Source organism: Callithrix jacchus, chromosome 12 (genome assembly GCF_049354715.1).
Source record: "Callithrix jacchus isolate 240 chromosome 12, calJac240_pri, whole genome shotgun sequence".
Lineage (NCBI taxonomy): Eukaryota > Metazoa > Chordata > Mammalia > Primates > Cebidae > Callithrix > Callithrix jacchus.
Window position 1 is genome coordinate 109275758 of NC_133513.1, and position 22803 is coordinate 109298560.

General features: G+C 35.8%; 1 protein-coding gene across 2 annotated transcripts in view; it reads left to right on the top strand.

The window, feature by feature from the left end:
- The first annotated feature begins 1402 nt into the window (after window positions 1-1402).
- The window catches only part of CCDC172 (coiled-coil domain containing 172), a 59323-nt gene continuing 37922 nt past the window's right edge, over window positions 1403-22803 (top strand). For both annotated transcript variants that reach the window (XM_017963408.3, XM_035269211.3), the window contains exons 1-3: window positions 1403-1487; window positions 1936-2079; window positions 2291-2376. In XM_017963408.3, the coding sequence (XP_017818897.1) occupies window positions 2001-2079; window positions 2291-2376 (165 nt within the window). In that variant the 5' untranslated portion in view covers window positions 1403-1487; window positions 1936-2000. The remainder of the gene's footprint in view (window positions 1488-1935; window positions 2080-2290; window positions 2377-22803) is intronic.

A 22803-nucleotide genomic window follows, 5' to 3' on the forward strand; every position in this document is an offset into this window, starting at 1 on the left:
TTTGATGGCCGCTGTGGTACAGTTTATAAGCCTCCAAACAAGTGCTCAAAGGAAATGGTTCAAACCACAATTTCAACTTTGTTTTCCACCCTTGAACAGATAAGAGTCAAATTTATTTCGGTATATCTAAATTTTACACATGCCTCTCTATGGTGGAGGATTGTGAGTTATAAAAATACATTTATGAAGAGTTTTTGATGAAATGGTAAAATGCCTGAAATGTAATAAGAGGGAAAAAGACAAAATCCAAAATTAAATTAATGACTTCTGATTCCGGATTTCTTGGTTTCAGTTCTCACTGCCACATACTATGGCAAGATACTAAATTGTTCTGTGCCTCAGTTTCCTCAACTACACTATGAAGATGATGGCAAAAATCATCTCAAAAGGATATAAATTGTTCAAAATAGTGCCTGGCAAATAATCAATAACAAATTATTATTATTACTGATTCACAATCATTTCAAGTTTATAAAGGAAGAATGAAGAGTGAGGAGGGCTACCTGGAAGAGAATTGGTAAACTGTTAATATGTACTTCTAAATAATATGCTTATGGGCAGTTCTTTTCTGCTTTGTATACCTTTCAGTATTTATTCTTTTAAAATAAAGCCAAAGAATTAAGTTTTATGCATATGTGGCTTGATGGAAATTAAGGTGGAAATTTGGAATAAGTTAAAATGCATAACTGATTAGACTACATCATTAATGAAACATTAATTAAGCCTATTGTGAGGTGGCAGAATTAACATTTACCTTATTTTACTTAATTTTAAACACATTCTAGCAAATTACTTTTTAAAGTGCAACCAACATCAATTTTACATTCAGAAATAAAGTCAAACGTTTATTTTACTTAATTTTAAATAAATTCTAACAAATTACTTTTTAAAGTTCAACCAACGTCAATTTTACATTCAAAAATAAAGTCAAATGTTTATTATAATGTCAGTATTTCAACCTACTAAAACTAAAAATATTTTAATTTTTGATTTAAAAAAATCCCACGCAAAAGTCCCAAAGGTGCCTTTCATGTTTAAGCTTTAATTAGCAACCACTTTGTGCTCTGACACATATTGCGCAGATATTGAAGTGTTAATATTACTGCAGCTTGATTACAAAAGGCAATGATTAATTTTAAAGCAGACAAAAAAGATATGCCCTGATTACAAAGGAATGATTAAGGCGGAATGTCAGACATTGCACATTTATAGCAGTCTTTGCCATCGTCAAAGGAAAAGACTTTGTGCAAGTTTATATTTAGAATCATAGTTACTCTGTGCTTTATAATATTGGGTATTTATGCCTTGGATACCGAGCATCTCAACTGCAACTGGGCCTAAGACCTTCGGGGCTCACGTGCCCAGGGCAAACCCGCTGACCGCAGGATGGGCCAAACGAGCCGCCGTAGTTTAGGTTCTCACAGGCAAAGCTGGACCTGAGGCGCTGGCCCTTGGCATACGGAAGGTTTTGGCCCCGGGTTTTGTTGGCAAGTATCATTTTGCTTAAAGACAGAGCACTTTGAGGACATTATCCCTAAAATGAGAGAGGACTGGGATTAAAGGGCTGACTACAGAAAGGGCTGTTGCCCACACGCCCTCAAAAGCCAAGGTCTGCTATTTTTATTGCCACCAAAGCGAAGACAAACCCGTAGGGGGACGGGGGCCTGCGTCAGGGGTTCCACCAGGGAAAAAGGCAGACCTTGAACCTGCCCTCTTAGGGCGTGAGGGAGAAAAGCCCGGTTTGTAAACTGTAACGGGAAACCAAGGCTGAGGGCAGGAAGGGGCGGCAGCGGCCGGCGTCCCTGGACCCTCAGACCCCGCAGACTCCGTCCGGCGTCGGCTCCATCTTCTTGCTGGGCCGGCGACCGAGAGTTGGACAAAGGCCTATCTGGGAATAGTTCTAGAAGACTCCATCTTCTTTATTGTGCTTTCCAGGATCCTCAGGGTTGGTCATAAAATCTTGAAGGGAGAGAAAAGGATCGCAGGAGCCAGGCCCTGAGATGAGCTTGGAGTCCCTGTTTCAGCACATCATCTTCACCGAGCATCAAGCGGAGGAGAGTCGCCGTTTGATGCGAGAAGGTCGGGGGATTTCTGTCCTTTGCATGGGGCCTTTCGTCTTCTGGTGCTGGGTGCTTGGAGCAGAAGGAAATCCCGTAGGCAGTGGTCAGAGCCCTTAGGGGAGCTTGCTTGTCATGCTGAGGGAAAGACAGCTGAAAGGTGGCTTCTCAAACGCCGCCAACATCGGACTTTAGAAAGATCTATGTGTTTAAAAATTTAATTTTTGTTATAGTGAGGTTGGAAATAACCAGATGTCGTGAAAAAATTGAGAAAGCAACGGAGAAGCTGAATGAAGAGAAAATCGAGCTGGAATCTAAGGTATTGAAATGTAGAGCATACTAATTATTACTTGAGAAAGCCTGCCTTCACTTGACTTTTGGGGATATTTCACTGTTTAACCAGCTGTCCTTCAGGTAGGAAGCACACTACTTTTGTGCTGGCTGTTTTAGTTCCATGTTGCCTGGTAATGTTGAAAGTTCTGAATCCAGTGACCCCTTCAGTTCCAATATGAATTTGCCCTAAAGAATCTAAGGTAATGAAGAATTCGTTGTTTATTTTGTGGGATGGTTAAGGTTTTAAAAGAGCACAATGTCATTAGAAGAATCATTATGTTACTTAAAAAGTAGGTGCAGTATATACATTTTGAATGATAATTTGTGTGCTACGTTGATATAACAATTGTATGTAACTTTCAAAACAAGCCCCTGCCTTTTGTTTTAAAATTCTCTGCCACATTTTAGACATGCCTGGCATCCAAACTATGTTTTCCACTAGCATTCCTCTCTTTCCTGCAGTGTTTGTAAAGTTCTGTTATTTTAAATAGAAGCAAGAGAGTCTGATGGCTTTTGAAGGAGGATTTTGAAGGGTGGATAGAATTTTTGAAGAGGCAAACAGAAGGAAGTAGCAGGAGAAAAGCATTCCAGACAGAGAGGAGGCAAATATGATCCAGTGCGTATGTTAAAGGAATCTAGTCAAACCAGAGGGCTGATATCTGGGAATAGCAGAAAACCACTGCAAATTTCTGATCGGGGAACAGTAAAAGTGGTTTTAGGTAGCCCAGTATGGTGGCATGTGCTTTTAGTTCCAGTTACTTAGGAGGCTAAAGTGAGAAGACAGTTTGAACCCAGGAGTTTAAGGCCATCCTGGGCAACATAGGGAGACCTCGTATTTAAAAAAAAAAGGTAGCTTTAGGAAGATCTTTCTGACCTCTGATTGTCAAGATGGGAATAGATTATTAGGAAGCAAAGAACATTATTTAAGTGTGCCACAATGAAGACCTTGCTATGGGTGGGGACAGAGTTATTCAAAATTATTTATTAAATAACCAATGATGAACTAAACAAGCAATGTGTAATGTGAAGTCTGTTTGAGGAAGTTTTTTTGCTTCAAATATATCTATTTTAGCTTACCACTGTGGGGAATTTTCAGATTTCTTTGAGAATGAAATAATCAGAGAACATTACTCCATCCAGCGAACATTTCTCCATCAGCTCTTCTTTCCAGGTGTTGCTCAAACATGACCAATAAAGCCTTCCCATAGACATCTTGGTAAAATGATACATACCTGTATTTGTGTTTGCATCCCCCACTATTTTGTGAGCAACATATGTGGAATTTTTTCCTTATCCATCTTTTATTCCCACTGCTTGTTATCTAACACTTAGTATATCATATACAGTAGTGTGTTGAAAGAATTAATTAGTACTAATAGTTTGATAGATAATAGGGAGAGTCTTTGAAAATATAATTTGTAGCTATCATTCGGAGAAAATGCCTACCATTGTTTAGAAACATTTGTTGAAATTTCTAATTAATATCATAAGCATGCATTGCTTTTTAACCAGCTCATATATGTGGGTAATAATACATTTGTATCTAACAAAATTAACAGATGAGGCTCACAGTTCATACAATACTAATTTATAATTGAATAGTTCGATTTATAATTATAGTCAAGATGGTATTTATATGTGCATAAAGAATTAAAAGTAGAACCACAATTATAATGCAAATGACTAATGGAAGAACTGAAGATGTAAGCCTAAATTGATTTCTTGTTTCTTTTATTCTGAGTTAATTATATGTCTGCCAATAACAATGAAAATATATTTACTTGGCATTTATTGACCCATTTATCAAATGGCAGCAGCAGAAGGAGAAATTGTTAGTAGAACTTAATTTGAATTCAGCAGTACTTGAGCTATGGTACAGGGATACATTCAGAAAATTTTGGGGGCATTTATTTTGGATGTTGCTTCTGGTCAATAAATGTATTTCGGAAGTACAGTATTCATTTTTTTCTTTTCTGTAAAATCCGGATAGCATGTAATTAGAACTTGAATGATAGCATTTGCCTTGCAGGGCTCAATGAGTCTTTTAAAATATATGGTTGCAAAAGTCTCAAGTTATATAGTATGAGTACTTTATGAACTGGACAGCTACACTATGCCTGGTTACATTTGGTAATATGAAAACAGAAAAATGAGAACATGCTCTGGATTTTCATTCATGCTTCCCAATATACCTAAAACTTCTGATAGTCGAGGAAAGGTTGTGTAGTATTGATGATGGCAAACCAAAATTAAGGACTCAAAGAACATTGGTAGTTTCTTTTAAATATCTAAGAGAGGTTCTTCTATTTTTAAAAAATGGCATATAATTATAATTTTGACATTTAATTTTTATAAACATATTACATTAAACCCAATATAATGCCATATTCCCTAAGAGGGAGTAAATGGAGGACAATCTGAGGCTATTTTGTGAATATTTTATTTATTTTTTTCTGTTTCCAATTTTAACTTGTTGTATAAACACCATAACAATAATAAAATAATATTTCATGAATTTGTAAAGGAAAATTATATTGAAATAAAAAAGTAACTTAAGGTGGCTCCACTTACTTTTTTGCCTCAATATGTATGTGTTCTTTTTTTTTAATTGGTAAAAGTTAGGAAGCCTCCCAGAACAGCAGGCAAAGTCATATCCTTTGGTACTGTGTTACCTAATTAGAGAAAGAACAAAATCACAAATTACTATCATTTATAATATTGAAATGGAGTTTTGTAATTGGAGTGCTTTTTTCTTTCTTTACACTTAATTGAAAAATTTAGACCCTACCTAAATTTAATTTTATTGTTGACAGTTATTCATTCAACAAACATTTCATTGAACAACTGCTAAATCACACTATGAATACTTGGCAAATAAATTATATAACACCTTCCTTCCGGAATTACAGGATTGACGTCAAGCAACTTCAACTGTATAAACCTAACTGTAAACTCAAAATTTTTGATGTTCTCATTTAAAGAAAAAAACTTACTTTCATTTTTTAATGAAATTCTATAAAGAAAGGCTATCACATTTGTCATGAATAATTATCCAAAACTTGGAAACAGGCAAACGAGGTCACTGAGTGTCCTTTGAGTATTTTATTAGACATTGTCCAGTAGCTCACCTTCTTGAGGACAGTCAGGGTTTTAGGGGTGTGAACCTTTGTTCTGGGCTTTTTTTTATATAGGTATATGCCAATCATTCTTTGACCCCAGGGCCTTTGCACTTGCTGTTTCCTCTAATTGAAATGCTGATTCCCATAGCTGTTATTCTGTCATGCTCACTCACTTCATTTAGATCTCTCCCAGTAGAATCATGTGAGATTTTTAGTGCTAACACTAGGATAGTCCCATGCAAATCTTGACGGTTGTTAGCCTAGGTCTCAGTTGTCACCCTAGAGCATTATTCTTAAAGTGTGATCTCTGAATTCAAAGGAGTCCTCAGGACACTTTTAGGGAGTTTGTAAGGTCAAGCTATTTTCATGATAATATTATACAAAGGCACCATGTGCCGTTTTCACTGTGCTAATGCACACATTAACAGTGCAAAAGCAGTGGTGAGTAACAGTGTTAGCACCTTAACATAAATCGAGGCACTGGCACCAGACTGTACTAGTAGTCATTGTATTCTACACTGCCATGCATTCTCAGTAAGAAAACAAAAACCTCTAGTTTTATTTAATGCTTTGATTGTAGTGTCAAAAATGTTAATATTATTGAAACCGATGGTTGAGTGTATGTGTTTTCAACATTGTGTATGATTACATGGGAAGCACAGCTAAAGTACTTCTATATTCTGAAGTACAACGATTATCTCAAGCGAGAGCATGTGTGCAGTTGTTTGAGATGCAGTATGAGCCAGCTATTCTTTTTCTGAAACACCATTTTTACTTAGATAATTGACAGTCAAATTGTAGTTATTTAGATTTGGGTGTTTGGCAAAATTCTCTAAAAAACAAATGAAGTAAGCCTAAAATGTCAAGGCAAACATCTGACATTCTTCTTATTTTGCCAATGATAATATACAAGCTTTCAAACAAAAATTAGAATTTTGGAGGATTACTATCTATCTGTTACCATCAGCTTGGCAGCATCCTGGTACTTAAAAGATTTTTCTGGTGAGTTCGTTAGTGATATTAATGAATATGAATGCTACTTTTGAAACATTATGTTTCAAAATGTTTCAGAATGTTACTTTTGAAAGCATATTATGAAATATATCAACATTGGGAGGATCTACATAATTCAGGGAAGGAGTAAGTAATGCATAAAGTTACAAAACTCTGCATGGATGACAGAGAGACTTAAAATGCAAGATAGACCAAAGGATTGTATTTCAACACAGAATGAAAAGTTCATTGAAATGGTTTCAGATTCCACATTGCAACTAATCTTTAAGGAATTACCACATGGTGAATTTTGATGTAGTAACAAAGAATATGCACAATCATTTCCAACTATATACCCATGCACTCCATATTCTCCAACTGAAAAACAATACAAAAGATTGACTAGAAGCAGAAATGGGAGTCCAGCTGTATTCTTTTTAATTTTTAATTTGTTTTTATTTATTTATTTTTACGAGATAGGGTCTTACTCTGTCACCCAGGTTGGATCTCAGTGGCACAATAACAGCTAACCCCTGGCCTCAAGTGATCCTTCTGCTTCAGCCTCCTGAGTAGCTGGGACTACAGGCCTGTGCCACCCTGCCTGCTAATTGAAAAAAAAAATTATTTTGTAGAGACAGGATCTTGCTGTGTTGCCTAGACTGGTCTTAAACTTTTGGCCTCAAGTGATCCTCCCACTTCAGTCTCTCAAAGTTTTGAAATTACAGGCTTGAAACACCACATCTGTTTCCAGCTGTTTTTTTATTAAGCCGGGTGTTAATGAGATTTGTAAAAAATCTATATGCAGCTCCTTTTTAAAATTTATTTTTGTTTTGGAAAGCCATTTTAAAATACAAATATGATCTTTAAAATGCAATAGGATTATTGTTGTTATTCATAAATTAGTGTTTTAAAATTTTTCAGTTTTAATTTTGATACAGAAAATATTACTAGATATAACTCATGAAAACAATCAACCAAAAAGAAATTCTTAATTATTTTTTAGACTATGATGAGTTGAAAAGACCCAAAAATTTGAGACCGCCATTTCTGTAGAGGCTACTTCCTGATCTTCCTATATAAAATAGCATTACCATCTCACTCTGTCTCTATGCTGTGTGATACCACCTCTTGGCATATTTCATATTGACCTGTTTATTATTTGTCTCCCTCCATTGGAATGTAAACTCCACAAGGGATAAAAATGAATCCATTTTGTTCACTGCTTCTATTCCCAGCATCTAGAACAGTGCCTGAATAATAGTAGTTATTAAACAAACATTTGGTGAATGAATAAATTAATTTAAACTTTTTCTCATAGAGTTATCTATTTTCTATTTCCTCTGCTTTGAATTCTACTTGTTTGATTTGACACCTTTCTTACATGGTGGTAGATTTTCTTTTGAACTTTTAAGTTTTTTTATTGCTTTTATTTTACTGAACTTATCTTTAGCAGACCTTATCTTTCTTGGCAGTTCAACACATTCGTTTGATAGAAAAGATGTCCCTAAGAAGCAGTTTCACCCCTGCTGCCGGGGCCTCACAGATTTCCTGTGTTCCGGACCAGTTTTTATGTTAAATTCTGAGCTCAGGATTTCTGCACTGTATGGATAAGAGATTTTGAATCTCACACCCATCCACAGATTAGGCTCAGAGTTCAAATTCACAGGACATGACTCCTTTTCCACTCACAGCTCAATGGGATATAGCTCACTTATACCCTGCATCTCTAGGGCAACAGGTAGAGTTTTCTTATCCATCTTTCAAAACTGGCATAGATATTTCTCAATTCCTGACAATGCAATGAGTCCAACCCTGGCTCTCTTTGCCTGTGATTTTTGTTCTTATGTGGGCACTTAAAGCCTAATCCCTCATCCCTGTATCTTTTTTGTAAGATGCTCCTGTGGGCCCAAATTTTAGCACACCATCCTTACCCTGAGCTGTCTCTTTGTTTCTTGCATGAAGATTTTCCTTTCTTCCTTTTTGCTTAAGCATGTAAATGAAATATTGTAAACGTAGATAGATTTTGTCTAGCATTTATCTGTTTGGAGTAGAAAGTAAGTCCTCTCCACTTTGGCTTTTACTGCCATAATAACCATAATTCTGCACTATAAACTCCTTCAGTGCTTCAAATTGTCATTCTTGTTTATTTGTTTTTATTTATTTGTATTTATTGTTTTTTGATGAGTCTGTGTAATTGTTTAAGTAATTTTGTAGGAGGAATTTTTGAATGATAGATCTTCTAAGCTATTAATATCTGAAATTTCTGTTATTGTCACACTTGCATGGAAACTTGTCTGTACAGAATTATTGAGTTAAACCTATTTTTAAGACAATTTTGTGGATCTAGCACTATCATCTTCTGAAATTTATTAATGCAGACGAGAAGTATTGAAGTCAACCTGGTTTTTAAAAATCCCTTTTTAAGGTAACCTTTTAGGTTTCATTTTTCTTCCCTGGTTGCTTTTATTATTTTAAAGTATGTAATTCCAAATTTGGCACAGATATATCTATTAATTTTTTTCTGGAACAAGGGTGAGCCTTTCATTTTAACCTCAGCTATTATTTTATAGAATTTGTTTTCAATACACCCACTTCTTATAATTTAAAATACCTTCATTCTCTGTTCTCTAAATCAAATCCTCAGAAGTCTGGGAAAACTTTGTATACTTTATATCCCTAATTACATCTTTTCTAGCGTTAGTTTAGTTATTTAATGCTCTGCAAATTTAGATTATGTGTTGTCTTCTCTTTTTTTACCACTTTAATTTTCTGCCTTTTTAAAAATATCAGCTTGTTTTTTGTTGTTGTTGTTGTTGTTGTTGTTTTGAGACAGAGTCTCGCTGTGTCACCCAGGCTGGAGTGCAGTGGTACAATCACTGCTCACTGCCTCCTCTGCCTCCCAGGTTCAAGTGATTCTCCCACCTCAGCCTCCTGTGTGTGCCACCACGCCCTACTACTTTTTGTATTTTTAGTAGATATGGAGTTTCGCCATGTTGGTCAGGCTGGTCTCGAACTCCTGACCTCACCAACTGCCAGCCTTGGTCTCCCAAAGCGTTGGGATTACAGGCGTGAGCCACAGTGCCTGGCCTGTTTTGTTTTTATCTTTTTCTCCTATGTCCTTCCTTGCTCTTATTTTCTAGTGGACATGTCTTTGTTTGCATCCTGTTAAGAAGATTAAGTAATTGATTACAATTTTTTTCATCCTGTGCTCTTCACTGTAATCTTTTGATTCTCTTTTTCTCTTCTGTTAACAGTATATTTTATAGAGTTCATGTTGTTATTCTGTGAAATTTGTTCAGACCTGCAATTTGCCTCTAAATACAATATATAAATTGTTTTTTGTCCTGTTCTCATTTTCTTGAATACTGGAAGAATTCTTAGAGCTAAAGCTGGTTGACAAGCTCATGTGAGTATCCCCAGCCCAATTTCTAGTGTTCCTGTAGTACAGCTTTACTTGACTGAGATATGATTATTTCTTGCACATGTGCCAAGTTTACTTATTGATGGGGAAGATATATGTTTTAAAGAATGTGTAACATTTTATATTTCCTCCATTAAAAGCAGTGCGTGAATAAACACTACCTCAGCATCCCTTTGTTTTATATCCTGACTAAGGTGTGTGGTGATAGGTAAGGGAAGGTACTGCCACCTGAGTTGTCAAATAATGCAGAAGTTATCTTACTTTAAAATAGCTCCCCAGGAAGAATCTTTCAGATTAAGAAGTATCATTACACAATGTTTTTGACTAACTAGTATTTGTGCTTTGCTGGTCTTTCCCTAATCAGATTACTGTCTCACTGAGATGAGCAGCTTTGGAGGAATAGGAATTTTGTTTGAGAAAAAGAGGAAGAATAATTTTGCAGTTTAGGGGTTATTGTGAGAAGAGTAGATTTAGGTTGCTATGGACTTTGGAACAAGAGGTGAGTTCTGAAAAGGTGAGTAGAAAGGATCAAAGGCAACTGGCAACTTACAGCTGTGCCTGTGATCTGATGCTGATAGGAAGAATTTCTCTTGTAGGCTTTGCTGCATATGTGATCTCATGGATTATTATTGCCTGAATTAATATTTCAAGATAAGTTGATATCTCAGTGTTCTTTATTCAGATGAGTTCCATGGTTTCAAATATAGTCTAATTTCTTCTGGTTAAAAGCTCCTCTGGCTGGGTGCTGTGGCTCATGCCTGCAATCCCAGCTCTTTGGGAGGCTGAGACAGGCCAATCACAAGGTGAGGAGTTTGAGGCCAGTCTGGTCAACATAGTGAAACCCTGTCTCTACTAAAAATACAAAAAATTAGCTGGGTGTGGTGATGTACACTACTTGGGAAGCTGAGGTAGGGGAATCACGTGAACCCGGGTAGTGGAGGTTGCCGTGAGCTGAGATGGCACCATTGCACTCTAGCCAAGGCAAAAAAATGTTCCTCCCAAGAGATACAGGAAGGAAAGGGAGAGATGTGACCACCACAGTGAGCAAATGGATCAGATTGTTACTCTAAAATGTTCGTTTAATTCTGAGCTCCTGCTCCTCCCCATTTTGCTAAGATCTCTTGATTATGTTCTTGCTGGAAGAGTGAGTTTTATTCCTGAGAAATTCTGAGGCCTTCTACCATTATATTTGGTGAACATGCAGATTACTTTTCAAAAATTAAAATAGTTTTATTGTTTTAACTCTTTATAAAAGTAGTGTTTGTTTATTGCAAATTATTCAAAAAATAGAAATTGGCAAAAAGTAGAGTGAAAAATTACCTGTAATTCCACCACACAGTTAACATGTTCATAGGTTTTCTTTCAAAATTGTTTAAATGCACTTATATTTTTCTGAAATAATTTGCTTTTTTCTATTTACTGTAACCTAGACATCTGAGTAAATATATATATATATATATATATATATATGCAATTTTAATGGCCGCATAATATTTTGTTAAATGTTATACTATATTTTATTTAATTTCCTATTGATAAGTATTTACTGTTGTATTAATAAATTACTATTTTTACTGTCATTGCAATGATTATCTTATATATACATCTTTGTGCATTTATCCTAGCTTTTTAGGGTAACGTCTTAAAAATCAAATTCCTGTGTCAATGGGTCTATAATTTTTAAGGCTTTGATTATATATAAATTGTCTTCTGGAAAAGTTGTTCCAGTTTTATTCTAACAGTTTTACTACTCATACACTAGAAATCAATGTTTTACATATATAAAAATGGCATCTTTTCATAGTTTTAATTTGAAATTTTTAACCTAGTATTTTCAATTTATACATATATTCACCTATTTCTAGCCTGTCCTTGTCTTTTATTGTTGGCATCTAGCTTTTTATTACAGATATTCTTTCTTTATAATTTATTTCAAACTTTTATTATTTGTATCTTGGCTTTTTATGACATGATTTTCTAGTAAATGTTTAGAGTTTTGTGTTGCTAGAATTTTTAATGTTTTAGTTGGTTTCCGGATCTATTCTAGGCTTGGGAAAGCCTGTCCCATTACAAGATTTTAAACAATTTCTTTTCCTAGTACTTTTATACTGGTTTTCTTTTCTTTAATATTTTAAAGAAAAATGACTTGTCACCTGAATAAATGTCATATGTTTCCCATTGATCAGAAACACTGTCTTTATGATACAGTAGTATATATGTGCGTGTGTATATCTATATTTGTAATTGTTTTATATATTTTATACTATTTTATTAATCTGTTTGTTTTGGCACCCATATACTATTGGCTTAAATATATTAGCTTTAAAATAAATTTGACTCTAGAAGGGTAATTTCTTTTTCAAAATTTTTCTGGTTCTTCTCAGTTTATATTTCTAGATAAATTTGAAAATATTTTGTCAAATTAAAGAATAACCAAAATCCTTGGGGTTTTCATTAAGATTGCACTAATTTCATGTTGTAATTTATGAAGAATTGATACATTTATAACTCTGGGTCATATTTAAGAATATAGTATATTTTTCTGTTTATTCAGATTTTCTTTTATGTGCCTCAGTAGAAGTTTTTCATACAGGTAGCAGATATTTCTTAAGTTTATTGTGTATTTTGTGTGTCTTGATTTTGCTGTCATGAATGGAATATTTTCCATGTTTTTCTCTGTTTATTGCTGGTGACTAGAATAGCTTTTGGTATTTATTTTGTTACTAGCTTCTTTACTAAACTCTTTTTTATTTCTTGACTGTTTCTCTATATATTTTCTTGGATTAATATGTAATAATGGGGCCGAGAGCAGTGGCTCACACCTGTAATTGCAGCAGTTTGAGAGGCTGAGGCGGGTGGGTCACCTGAGGTCAGGTGTTTGAGACCAGCCTAGCCAACATGGTGAAACCCTGTCTGTACTGAAAATATAAAAATTAGCCAGGCATGGTGACATTCCGCTGTAATCTCTCCTACTTGGAAGGCTGAGGCAGGAGAATCATTTGATCTGGGAGGCAGAGGTTGCAGTGAGCCAAGATCATGCCACTGAACTCCAGCCTGGGTGACAGAGTAAGACTCCATCTCAAAATATGTCTATTTGTACATATATAACATTTAATATGTATAAGTATATATTATTATATATGTATTATTATATACAATAGTATGTAGTATATATTATGTGTTATATATTTATATATAAATGTTATAAATTATAAATCTGTAATAATAATAAGGCCACTGGCTGGAATGGGGTGAGTGAGGAGGTGACTGATAGGAGAGATGGTTGGAGAGGGAATGAGGGGGTAAACATCATGTAAAGCCTTATAAGCCATTGTCAGGTGGTTATTTCCTTCCTTGCTAACTATATTGGGATTACTATGTCATAGAAAGTGATTTAAGTTTTGCCTCTGTGGTTTGGAGACGTATAAAGATAGATTTTTTTTTACAAAAAAACTTAATATCTGCTGTCAATACAATATCCATTAATGTACCTTAGTATTCAAAATGTCTTTTATCATATAGTCATAACAATGATATATTTTCCAAATTGTTATGATTTTAGGAATATGAAATTTTCTACATAACTTTTAGGTTTTTTTGTTGTTATTTTTTTAATGTAAAATTGCCTATTATGCTATTGGGCAGAGTATTTAATCAGCAAAATGTCAGTTCCTCAAGACTGAGATTATTTTTAATAATCTCAACAGCAGCCACAACAAAGAGTAACTATGTATTTTGCTTTCTTGCACCCTAATATTAATTTTAAATTCTCAGTCATTTTCAATTTTTAAGTTATTCTGGCAGAAAAATACCTAAAGGCACCCAGGCAGAAAGAGTAGTGAAAAGTCACAAATCATGGCTTTGCTGGAAACTGACCTAGTTGACCCGATAAATCAGCTCACTGGGAAAACTATAAGCTCCATTAAAAAATAAAATATCCTAAGAGAAATAAAACAAGGAAAGGAAAGCAGTCTTTATTGCTGAGAGAAGCAGAATTAACCAGGGAGTTGGCACTGCTATAAATTAGAATTTTCCAAAACAGCAGTATTTTCTGACAAAGCTTGGCCATTTGATTCTAGAGTGTAACTTTTTAAAAAAATTTTTTGAGACAAAGTTTCACTCTTGTCACCCAGGCTGGAGTGCAATGGGGTGATCTTGTCTCACTGCCTCCCCAGCCTCCTGGGTTCAAGTGATTCTCCTGCGTCAGCCTCCTGAGTAGGTGGGATTACAGGAGCCAGCCACCACACCTGGCTAATTTTTGTATTTTTAGTAGGGGGGGAGTTTCACCATGTTGGCCAGGCTGGTCTCGAACTCCTGACCAGGTGAATCCACCCTTCTTGGCCTCCCAAAGTGCTGGGATTACAGGTGTGAGCCACCGTGGTTGGCCTATAACTTTAAGGCTGCATGCAAATATGTTTTTTCATTTCTAGTCAGAGGACAGTTAGAGATGAGAAAGAGAAATTTGTATTACTACCATTAGGAACTTCCTACCCTTTTCTTCTTATTGTCTGTATCCTTTTGGGATCTTAGTGGATAACTTAGGACACAGAAGCAATGGATTTTTAAGTTTTTATTTACTATAAAATAAATGGTTCAAGCTGCATAGATATAAGATTGTGCCTCAATTCAAATCTGACTCAGAGAGATATGTTTAGAAATATTTTTATGTCACAATCTAATATTTTATGTATTATCTTCCCAACTCTGAACCCTCCTCTTTACCTTTGTAACAAAAAACAGGCAAGAGGATTTTCTGATGATTATTTATTCATCTTTTGATCACATCAATACATTCAGGACTATATTTAGAATATTTACTTAAATTTTACATATCAGTAGGTCTGGTTTTCAAACACAGGAACATAAAAAACAAATCAGTTGGGACAACAATAAGAGCAAAAGGAACAATCTGAAACATTCTACGAATAGGTAACTATGAAAAGCTATTTTATTTCTGAAGAGTTAGTAAATTTATACTTAACAAAGAGGAAATCGGCAGATTCAAAACTTTTTGTTTCCTTAGTTCCATTAAAACATAAAGGTGATATATTATAATACAGGCCTCATCTAGCTTCTGGAACCTTGATCTATTGATGTATTTAACAGTGTGAATCAGTATATCATAGGCCTCTATTCTTGTCCTTCCTGACTAACTTTCCCAAACTCTTGCCACTTACTCCATCATTCTACTTCTTATACTTACCAAGAATTTTTTTTGTAATTAAATTTTTTTAACCATAGCTCCTATGTAAATTTGAATATTAATGTACCATAATCTTTCTGTTGTATTGACTCTCTGGGACTTTTTAGATCTGGATTAAAAGAGATAAATATGGAATAAATGATAAAGACAGAAGGTAAGATAGAAAGGGAATGAAGAGATAAACATAGTAAAAACAAATAAACAGATAACTTAAAATGAATGATTTACATAGAATTTTAGGGAAGAGGAAAATTGTGGATATACCCTTTTTCTAAATCTTTAGAACAGCTGTCTACTTTTAATTTTTGGTATATCAATTTTATTTTTTAGGTAATGGTAAAACATTCTGGTTAAGTGCCAAGATGTCACATAGCTCTTCTTAATATTGGTTATTCTCCCTTTTAAGAAAGAAGACATGGGCTCAGTGGTAAATTAAGCTCTCAGTTGTTCTGAAACATAGCATGTCTGAGTGCTTAACATAAGGCTTTTCTGAATTTGAAGAATTTGCTTAAGTCTCATTTAGAAATGCATTTGTTTGATAAGTAATATTTTCCTCTTTTTTGGGTTTTGGGTTTCACATAGATCTTTTACAACAGACTAGTGATGTACATGGTCTTAGAATTCATGAATTGCTTTCTGAAGGGCACAATACTGGAAATACTTTAGTAGATCAAACCCACATTTATCCAGTGCATTATTTTGTCTCTAAAGTATTTTTTGTGAACATTCCTGGGCAGTGTCCACAACAGTAACTCAGAGTTAGGTATGTACTACAAACACCCTTCTCAGTAAGCTCTGGTGGATATAGGATTTGGTAATTTTCTTAAATGTTTCTTAAATGTGTATATTTTCAACTCATTATCACACTATGAAGTCCCTTTTTATCTGTAGCATTACCTTTTCATTACTTTGAAATAGTTCTGACATTTCCATGTTAACATCATGATTTAGAAGAAAGGCAGAAGACCTGGATTTTAGTCCTGGATTTGCCTCTAATAAGTTATATAGCCTTTGTTAAGGTGTTAACTTCTCTGGACCTCATTTTATTCTCATTTACATAACAAGTATTAAATAGTCATGAAATGTTTTTTTTATTCTGAATAAATGTGGTTGAATTCACGATCATTCTGTAGTTTACCCTGATTATAAATTTCCATGTGGTTTTATAGATTTGGCCATATGTTTTCTAATTTCTGTCTTCTGAGACAGAAAAATACAACTGCCCCATTATACCTTCCCCATTCTTTAAAATGTTATCTCAATTCCCTTGATTATATGAACTGTACCTCTCTAATCTTTCTCTATTAATGCCTTTCTTAAAATTGGGTTGATGAAAACAGTACCAAGTACTGAAGATATGGTCAGATGTGCTATGTTCTTATATAAATGTAAGATCATACTTTCCATTTTATTTCAGCTACTTCTTTTAATGTCAATATTTCTAGGACTTTTTAGCCATAATATTTCAAAGTATCTTTTAAGCCAACCCTTTTGCCTCTGGACTAGACTATTTCTAAGCTCTTTACTATTCAATATCTTCTGGGACAGATTTCACACCTAGAGGAAGTTCTTATAACTACCATAAATCTTGCTTTCTGCAATTTAAGTTGAATTTATATCCTTTTTCTTTTCTCTATAGAGATGGGAACAGCCCCAAACTGGAACTGATGCTTTCATATGAGGGCTAGTACTGAACATAGTAGAAAAATTACAGTATTTCCAGTCCAACATCATTTTTAGCTTTTATATATTAAAGCTTCCTGACTTCTTTTCAATATTAATCTCTCAGGAGATGTTATTTTTTAAAGTCCAAATGAAATAACAGTTGCATGTCTAACATTAATGTTTATTATACTTTTTGCTGCTTAGAACCAAATGAAGTATTAAAATAAAAAATGAGTTCTCAAAACCCATTTGAGGTCTTTAGCAGACTCGTGTTTTATTTGATACAACTATAGTCATGGGACTGGGTTTTTGCCTCTGTTTTGTAGATTTTATCTTATTATTTTATTAGTCAAATTGTATACATGACTTATTCATTTTTATCATCCTTATAAACTGTGAAAATAGAAACTTATTTAAAACAGACAGTCTTGAAGCAGATTTCAACATGTGTATTCAAAAAGCTTCAGTACCTAAGCTAAGAATTCTTCTAGGTATCAAGAGGAAAAAGAAAACACATTCACTGCCCTTGAGGAGCCTATAGTCTTTTTTTTTCCTTTTTTTATTGCATTTTAGGTTTTGGAGTACATGTGAAGAACATGCAAGATAGCTCCATAGGTACACATGTGGCAGTGTGAGTTGCTGCCTTCCTCCCCTTCACCCATATCTGGCATTTCTCTCCATGCTATCTCTCCCCAACTACCCCCCCGCTATCCCTCCCCTATTCCCCTCAATAGACCCCAGTGAATAGTGCTCCCCTCCCTGTGTCCATGTGTTCTCATTGTTCATCACCTGCCTATGAGTGAGAACATGAGGTATTTAATTTTCTGTTCTTGTGTCAGTTTGCTGAGAATGATATTCTCCAGGTTCATCCATGTCCCTATGAAGGACACGAACTCATCGTTTTTGATTGCTGCATGATATTCCATGGTGTATATGTGCCACATTTTCCCAGTCCAGTCTATCATCGATGGGCATTTGGGTTGGTTCCAGGTCTTTGCTATTGTAAACAGTGCTGCAATGAACATTCGTGTGCATGTGTCCTTATAGTAGAACGATTTATAGTCCTTTGGATATATACCCAGTAATAGGATTGCTGGGTCAAATGGAATTTCTATTTCTAGGTCCTTGAGGAATCTCCACACTGTCTTCCACAATGGTTGAACTAATTTACACTCCCACCAACAGTGTAAAAGTGTTCCTATTTCTCCACATCCTCTCCAGCATCTGCTGTCTCCAGATTTTTTAATGATCGCCATTCTAACTGGCGTGTGATGGTATCTCAATGTAGTTTTGATTTGCATTTCTCTAATGACCAGTGATGATGAGCACATTTTCATATGTTTGTTGGCCTCTTGTATGTCTTCTTTTGTAAAGTGTTTGTTCATATCCTTTGCCCATTTTCGAATGGGCTTGTTTGTTTTTTTCTTGTAAATCTGCTTTAGTTCTTTGTAAATTCTGGATATCAGCCCTTTGTCAGATGGGTAAACTGCAAAAAATTTTCCCATTCTGTTGGTTGCTGATTCACTCTAATGACTGTTTCTTTTGCCATGCAGAAGCTGTGGAGCTTGATTAGGTCCTATTTGTCTATTTGGCTTTTGTTGCCAATGCTTTTGGTGTTTTGGTCATGAAGTCCTTGCCTACTCCTATGTCCTGAATGGTTTTTCCTAGATTTTCTTCTCACATTTTTATGATGCCAGGTCTTACGTTTAAGTCTTTAATCCATCTGGAGTTAATTTTAGTGTAAGGTGTAAGGAAGGGGTCTAGTTTCTGCTTTCTGCACATGGCTAGCCAGTTTTCCCAACACCATTTATTAAACAGGGAATCCTTTCCCCATTGCTTGTTTTTGTCAGGTTTATCAAAGATTGTATGGTTGTAGATATGTTGTGTTGCCTCTCGATGCCTCTGTTCTGTTCCGTTGGTCTATATCTCTGTTTTGGTAGCAGTACCATGCTGTTTTGATTACTGTAGCCTTGTAGTATAGTTTGAAATCCGGTAGTGTGATGCCTCCCACTGTGTTCTTTTTACTTAGAATTGACTTGGCTATGTGGGCTCTCTTTTGGTTCCATATGAAGTTCATGGTGGTTTTTTCCAGTTCTGTGAAGAAGGTCATTGGTAGCTTGATGGGGAGAGTGTTGAATCTGTAAATTACTTTGGGCAGTATGGCCATTTTCATGATACTGATTCTTCCTAACCATGAACATGGAATGTTTCCCCATCTGTTTGCATCCTCTCTTATTTCGTTGAGCAGTGGTTTGTAGTTCTCCTTGAAGAGGGCCTTTACGTTCCTTGTTAGATGTATTCCTAGGTATTTTATTCTCTTCGTAGCAATTGTGAATGGCAGTTGGTTCTTGATTTGGCTCTCTTTCAGTCTGTATTGGTGTATAGGAATGCTTGTGATTTTTGCACATTGATTTTGTATCCTGAGACTTTGCTGAAGTTGCTTATCACTTTCAGGAGTTTTTGGGCTGAGACGATGGGGTCTTCTAGATATGCTATCATGTCGTCTGCAAATAGAAACAATTTGGCTTCCTCCTTTCCTATTTGAATACCCTTTATTTCTTTCTCTTGCCTGATTGCTCTGGCTGGAAATTCCAGTACTATATTGAATAGGAGTGGTGAGAAAGGGCATCCTTGTCTAGTGCCAGATTTCAAAGGCAATGCTTTCAGTTTTTGCCCTTTCAGTATGATATTGGCTGTTTGTTTGTCATAAATAGCTTTTATTATTTTGAGATACATTCCATTAATACCGAGTTTATTGAGGGTTTTAGCATAAAGGGCTGTTGAATTTTCTCAAAGGCCTTCTCTGCGTCAATTGAGATAATCATGTGGTTTTTGTTTTTGGTTCTGTTTATGTGGTGAATTACGTTTATAGACTCGTGTATGTTGAACCAGCCTTGCATCCCCGGGATGAATCATACTTGATCATGGTGGATAAGCTTTTTGATGTGCGATTGCAATCCGCTTGCCAGTATTTTATTGAAGATTTTTGCATCTATGTTCATCATGGATATTGGCCTGAAGTTTTCTTTTCTTGTTGAGTCTCTGCTGGGTTTTGGTATCAGGATGATGTTGGTCTCATAAAATGATTTGGGAAGGATTCCCTCTTTTTGGATTATTTGGAATAGCTTCAGAAGGAATGGTAACAGTTCCTCTTTGTGTGTCTGGTAGAATTCGGCTGTGAACCCATCTGGTCCGGGGTTTTTTTTTGTGTGGTAGGCTCTTAATTGCTGCCTCAAGTTCAGATCTTGTTATTGGTCTATTCACGTTTTCAACTTCTTCCTGGTTTAGGCTTGGGAGGACACAAGTGTCCAGGAATTTATCCATTTCTTCCAGGTTTAGTAGTTTATGTGCATAGAGTTGTTTGTAATATTCTCTGATGTTGGTTTGAATTTCTGTGGAATCTGTGGTGATTTCCCCTTTATCGTTTTTTATTGCATCGATTTGGTTATTCTCTCTTTGCATTTTTATTAATCTCGCTTGTGGTCTGTCTATTTTGTTGATCTTTTTGAAAAACCAGCTCTTGGATTCATTGATTTTTTGAAGGGTTTTTCGTGTCTCTATCTCCTTCAGTTCTGCTCTGAGCTAGTTATTTCTTGTCTTCTGCTAGGGTTTGAGTTTTTTTGATCTTGTTCCTCTAGCTCTTTCAATTTTGATAATAGGGTGTCAATTTTGGATCTCTCCACTCTTCTCATGTGGGCACTTATTGCTATATATTTTCCTCTAGAGACTGCTTTAAATGTGTCCCAGAGATTCTGGTATGTTGTGTCTTCATTCTCGTTTGTTTTGAAGAAGTTCTTTATTTCTGCCTTCATTTCATTGTTTATCCAGTCAACATTCAAGAGCCAGTTGTTCAGTTTCCATGAAGCTGTGCGGTTCTGAGTTAGTTTCTGAATTCTGAGTTGTAACTTGATTGCACTGTGGTCTGAGAGACTGTTTGTTATGATTTCAGTTCTTTTGCATTTGCTGAGGAGTGCTTTACTTCCAATTATGTGATCAATTTTGGAGTAGGTGTGATGTGGTGCTGAGAAGAATGTATATTCTGTGGATTTGGGGTGGAGAGTTCTGTAAATGTCTATCAGGTTTGCTTGTTCCAGGTCTGAGTTCAAGACCTGGATATCCTTGTAAATTTTCTGTCTGGTTGATCTGTCTAATATTGACAGTGGAGTGTTAAAGCCTCCCACTATTATTGTGTGGGAGTCTAAGTCTCTTTGTAAGTCATTAAGAACTTGCCTTATATATCTGGGTGCTCCTGTATTGGGTCCATATATATTTAGGATCATTAGCTCTTCTTGTTGTATCGATCCTTTTACCATTATGTAATGGCCTTCTTTGTCTCTTTTGATCTTTGTTGGTTTAAAGTCTATTTTATGAGAGATGAGAATTGCAACTCCTGCTTTTTTTTTTGCTCTCCATTTGCTTTGTAAATCTTCCTCCATCCCTTTATTTTGAGCCTTTGTGTATCCTTGCATGTGAGATGGGTTTCCTGGATACAGCACACTGACGGGTTTTGGCTCTTTATCCAATTTGCCAGTCTGTGTCTTTTGATTGGTGCATTTAGCCCATTTACATTTAGGGTTAATATTGTTATGTGTGAATTTGATACTGCCATTTTGATTCTAGCTGGCTGTTTTGCCCATTAGTTGATTCAGATTCTTCATTTTGTTGATGCTCTTTACTATTTGGTATGTTTTTAGAGTGGCTGGTACTGATTGTTCCTTTCTACAGGTAGTGCCTCTTTCAGGACCTCTTGTAAAGCAGTCCTGGTGGTGACAAAATCTCTGAGTACTTGCTTGTTCACATAGGATTTTATTTTACCTTCACTTATGAAGCTCAGTTTGGCTGGATATGAAATTCTGGGTTGAAAGTTCTTTTCTTTAAGGATGTTGAATATTGGCCCCCACTCTCTTCTGGCTTGTAGGGTTTCTGCCAAGAGATCTGCTATGAGTCTGATGGGCTTTCCTTTGTGGGTAACCTGGCCTTTCTCTGTGGCTGCCCTTAGCAGTTTCTCCTTCATTTCAACCCTGATGAATTTGACGATTATGTGCTTTGGGGTTGCTCTTCTTGAGGAATATCGTTGTGGTGTTCTCTGTATTTCCTGGACTTGAATATTGGCCTGCCTTGCTAGGTTGGGGAAGTTTTCCTGGATAATATTTTGAAGAGTATTTTCCAGCTTGGATTCATTTTCCTTGTCACATTCAGGTACACCTGTCAAACGTAGATTAGGTCTCTTCACATAGTCCCACATTTCTTGGAGGCTTTGTTCATTCCTTTTTGCACTTTTTTCTCTAATCTTGCCTTCTCATTTTATTTCATTGAATTGATCTTCGACCTGTGATAGCCTTTCTTCTGCTTGGTCAATTTGGCTGTTGAGACTTGTGAATGCTTCGCAAAGTTCTCGTGTTGTATTTTTCAGCTCCATCAATTCACTCATATTCCTCTCTAAGTTGTCCATCCTTGTTATCATTTCATTAAATCTTTTTTCAAGGTTCTTAGTTTCTTTGCATTGAGTTAGAACATGTTCTTTTAGCTCATGGAAGTTTCTCACTACCCACCTTCTGAAATCTGATTCTGTCATTTCATCACACTCATTCTCTGTCCAGCTTTGTTCCCTTGCTGGTAAGGAGTTGTGATCCCTTGTAGGACGTGAGGTGTTCTGGTTTCGAGTGTTTTCCTCCTTTTTTTGCGCTGGTTTCTTCCCATCTTTGTGGATTTATCCACCTGTCATCTGTGTAGTTGTGGATTTTTAGATTGGGTCTCTGAGTGGATGTCCAGATTGTTGATGAAGAAGTTATTTCTTAGTTTGCCTTCTAACAGTCTGGCCCCTCTGCTGTAGGACTGCTGAGGTCCACTCCAGGCCCTGCTTGCCTGGGGATTACCTGCAGCAGCTGCAGAACAGTAAGGGTTGCTACTAGTTTCTTCTTCTGCTATCTTTGTTCCAGAATGATGCCGGCCAAATGTCAGTCTGATCAGTCCTTTGTGAGGTGACTCTTTGGATATATGGGGGTCAGGGAG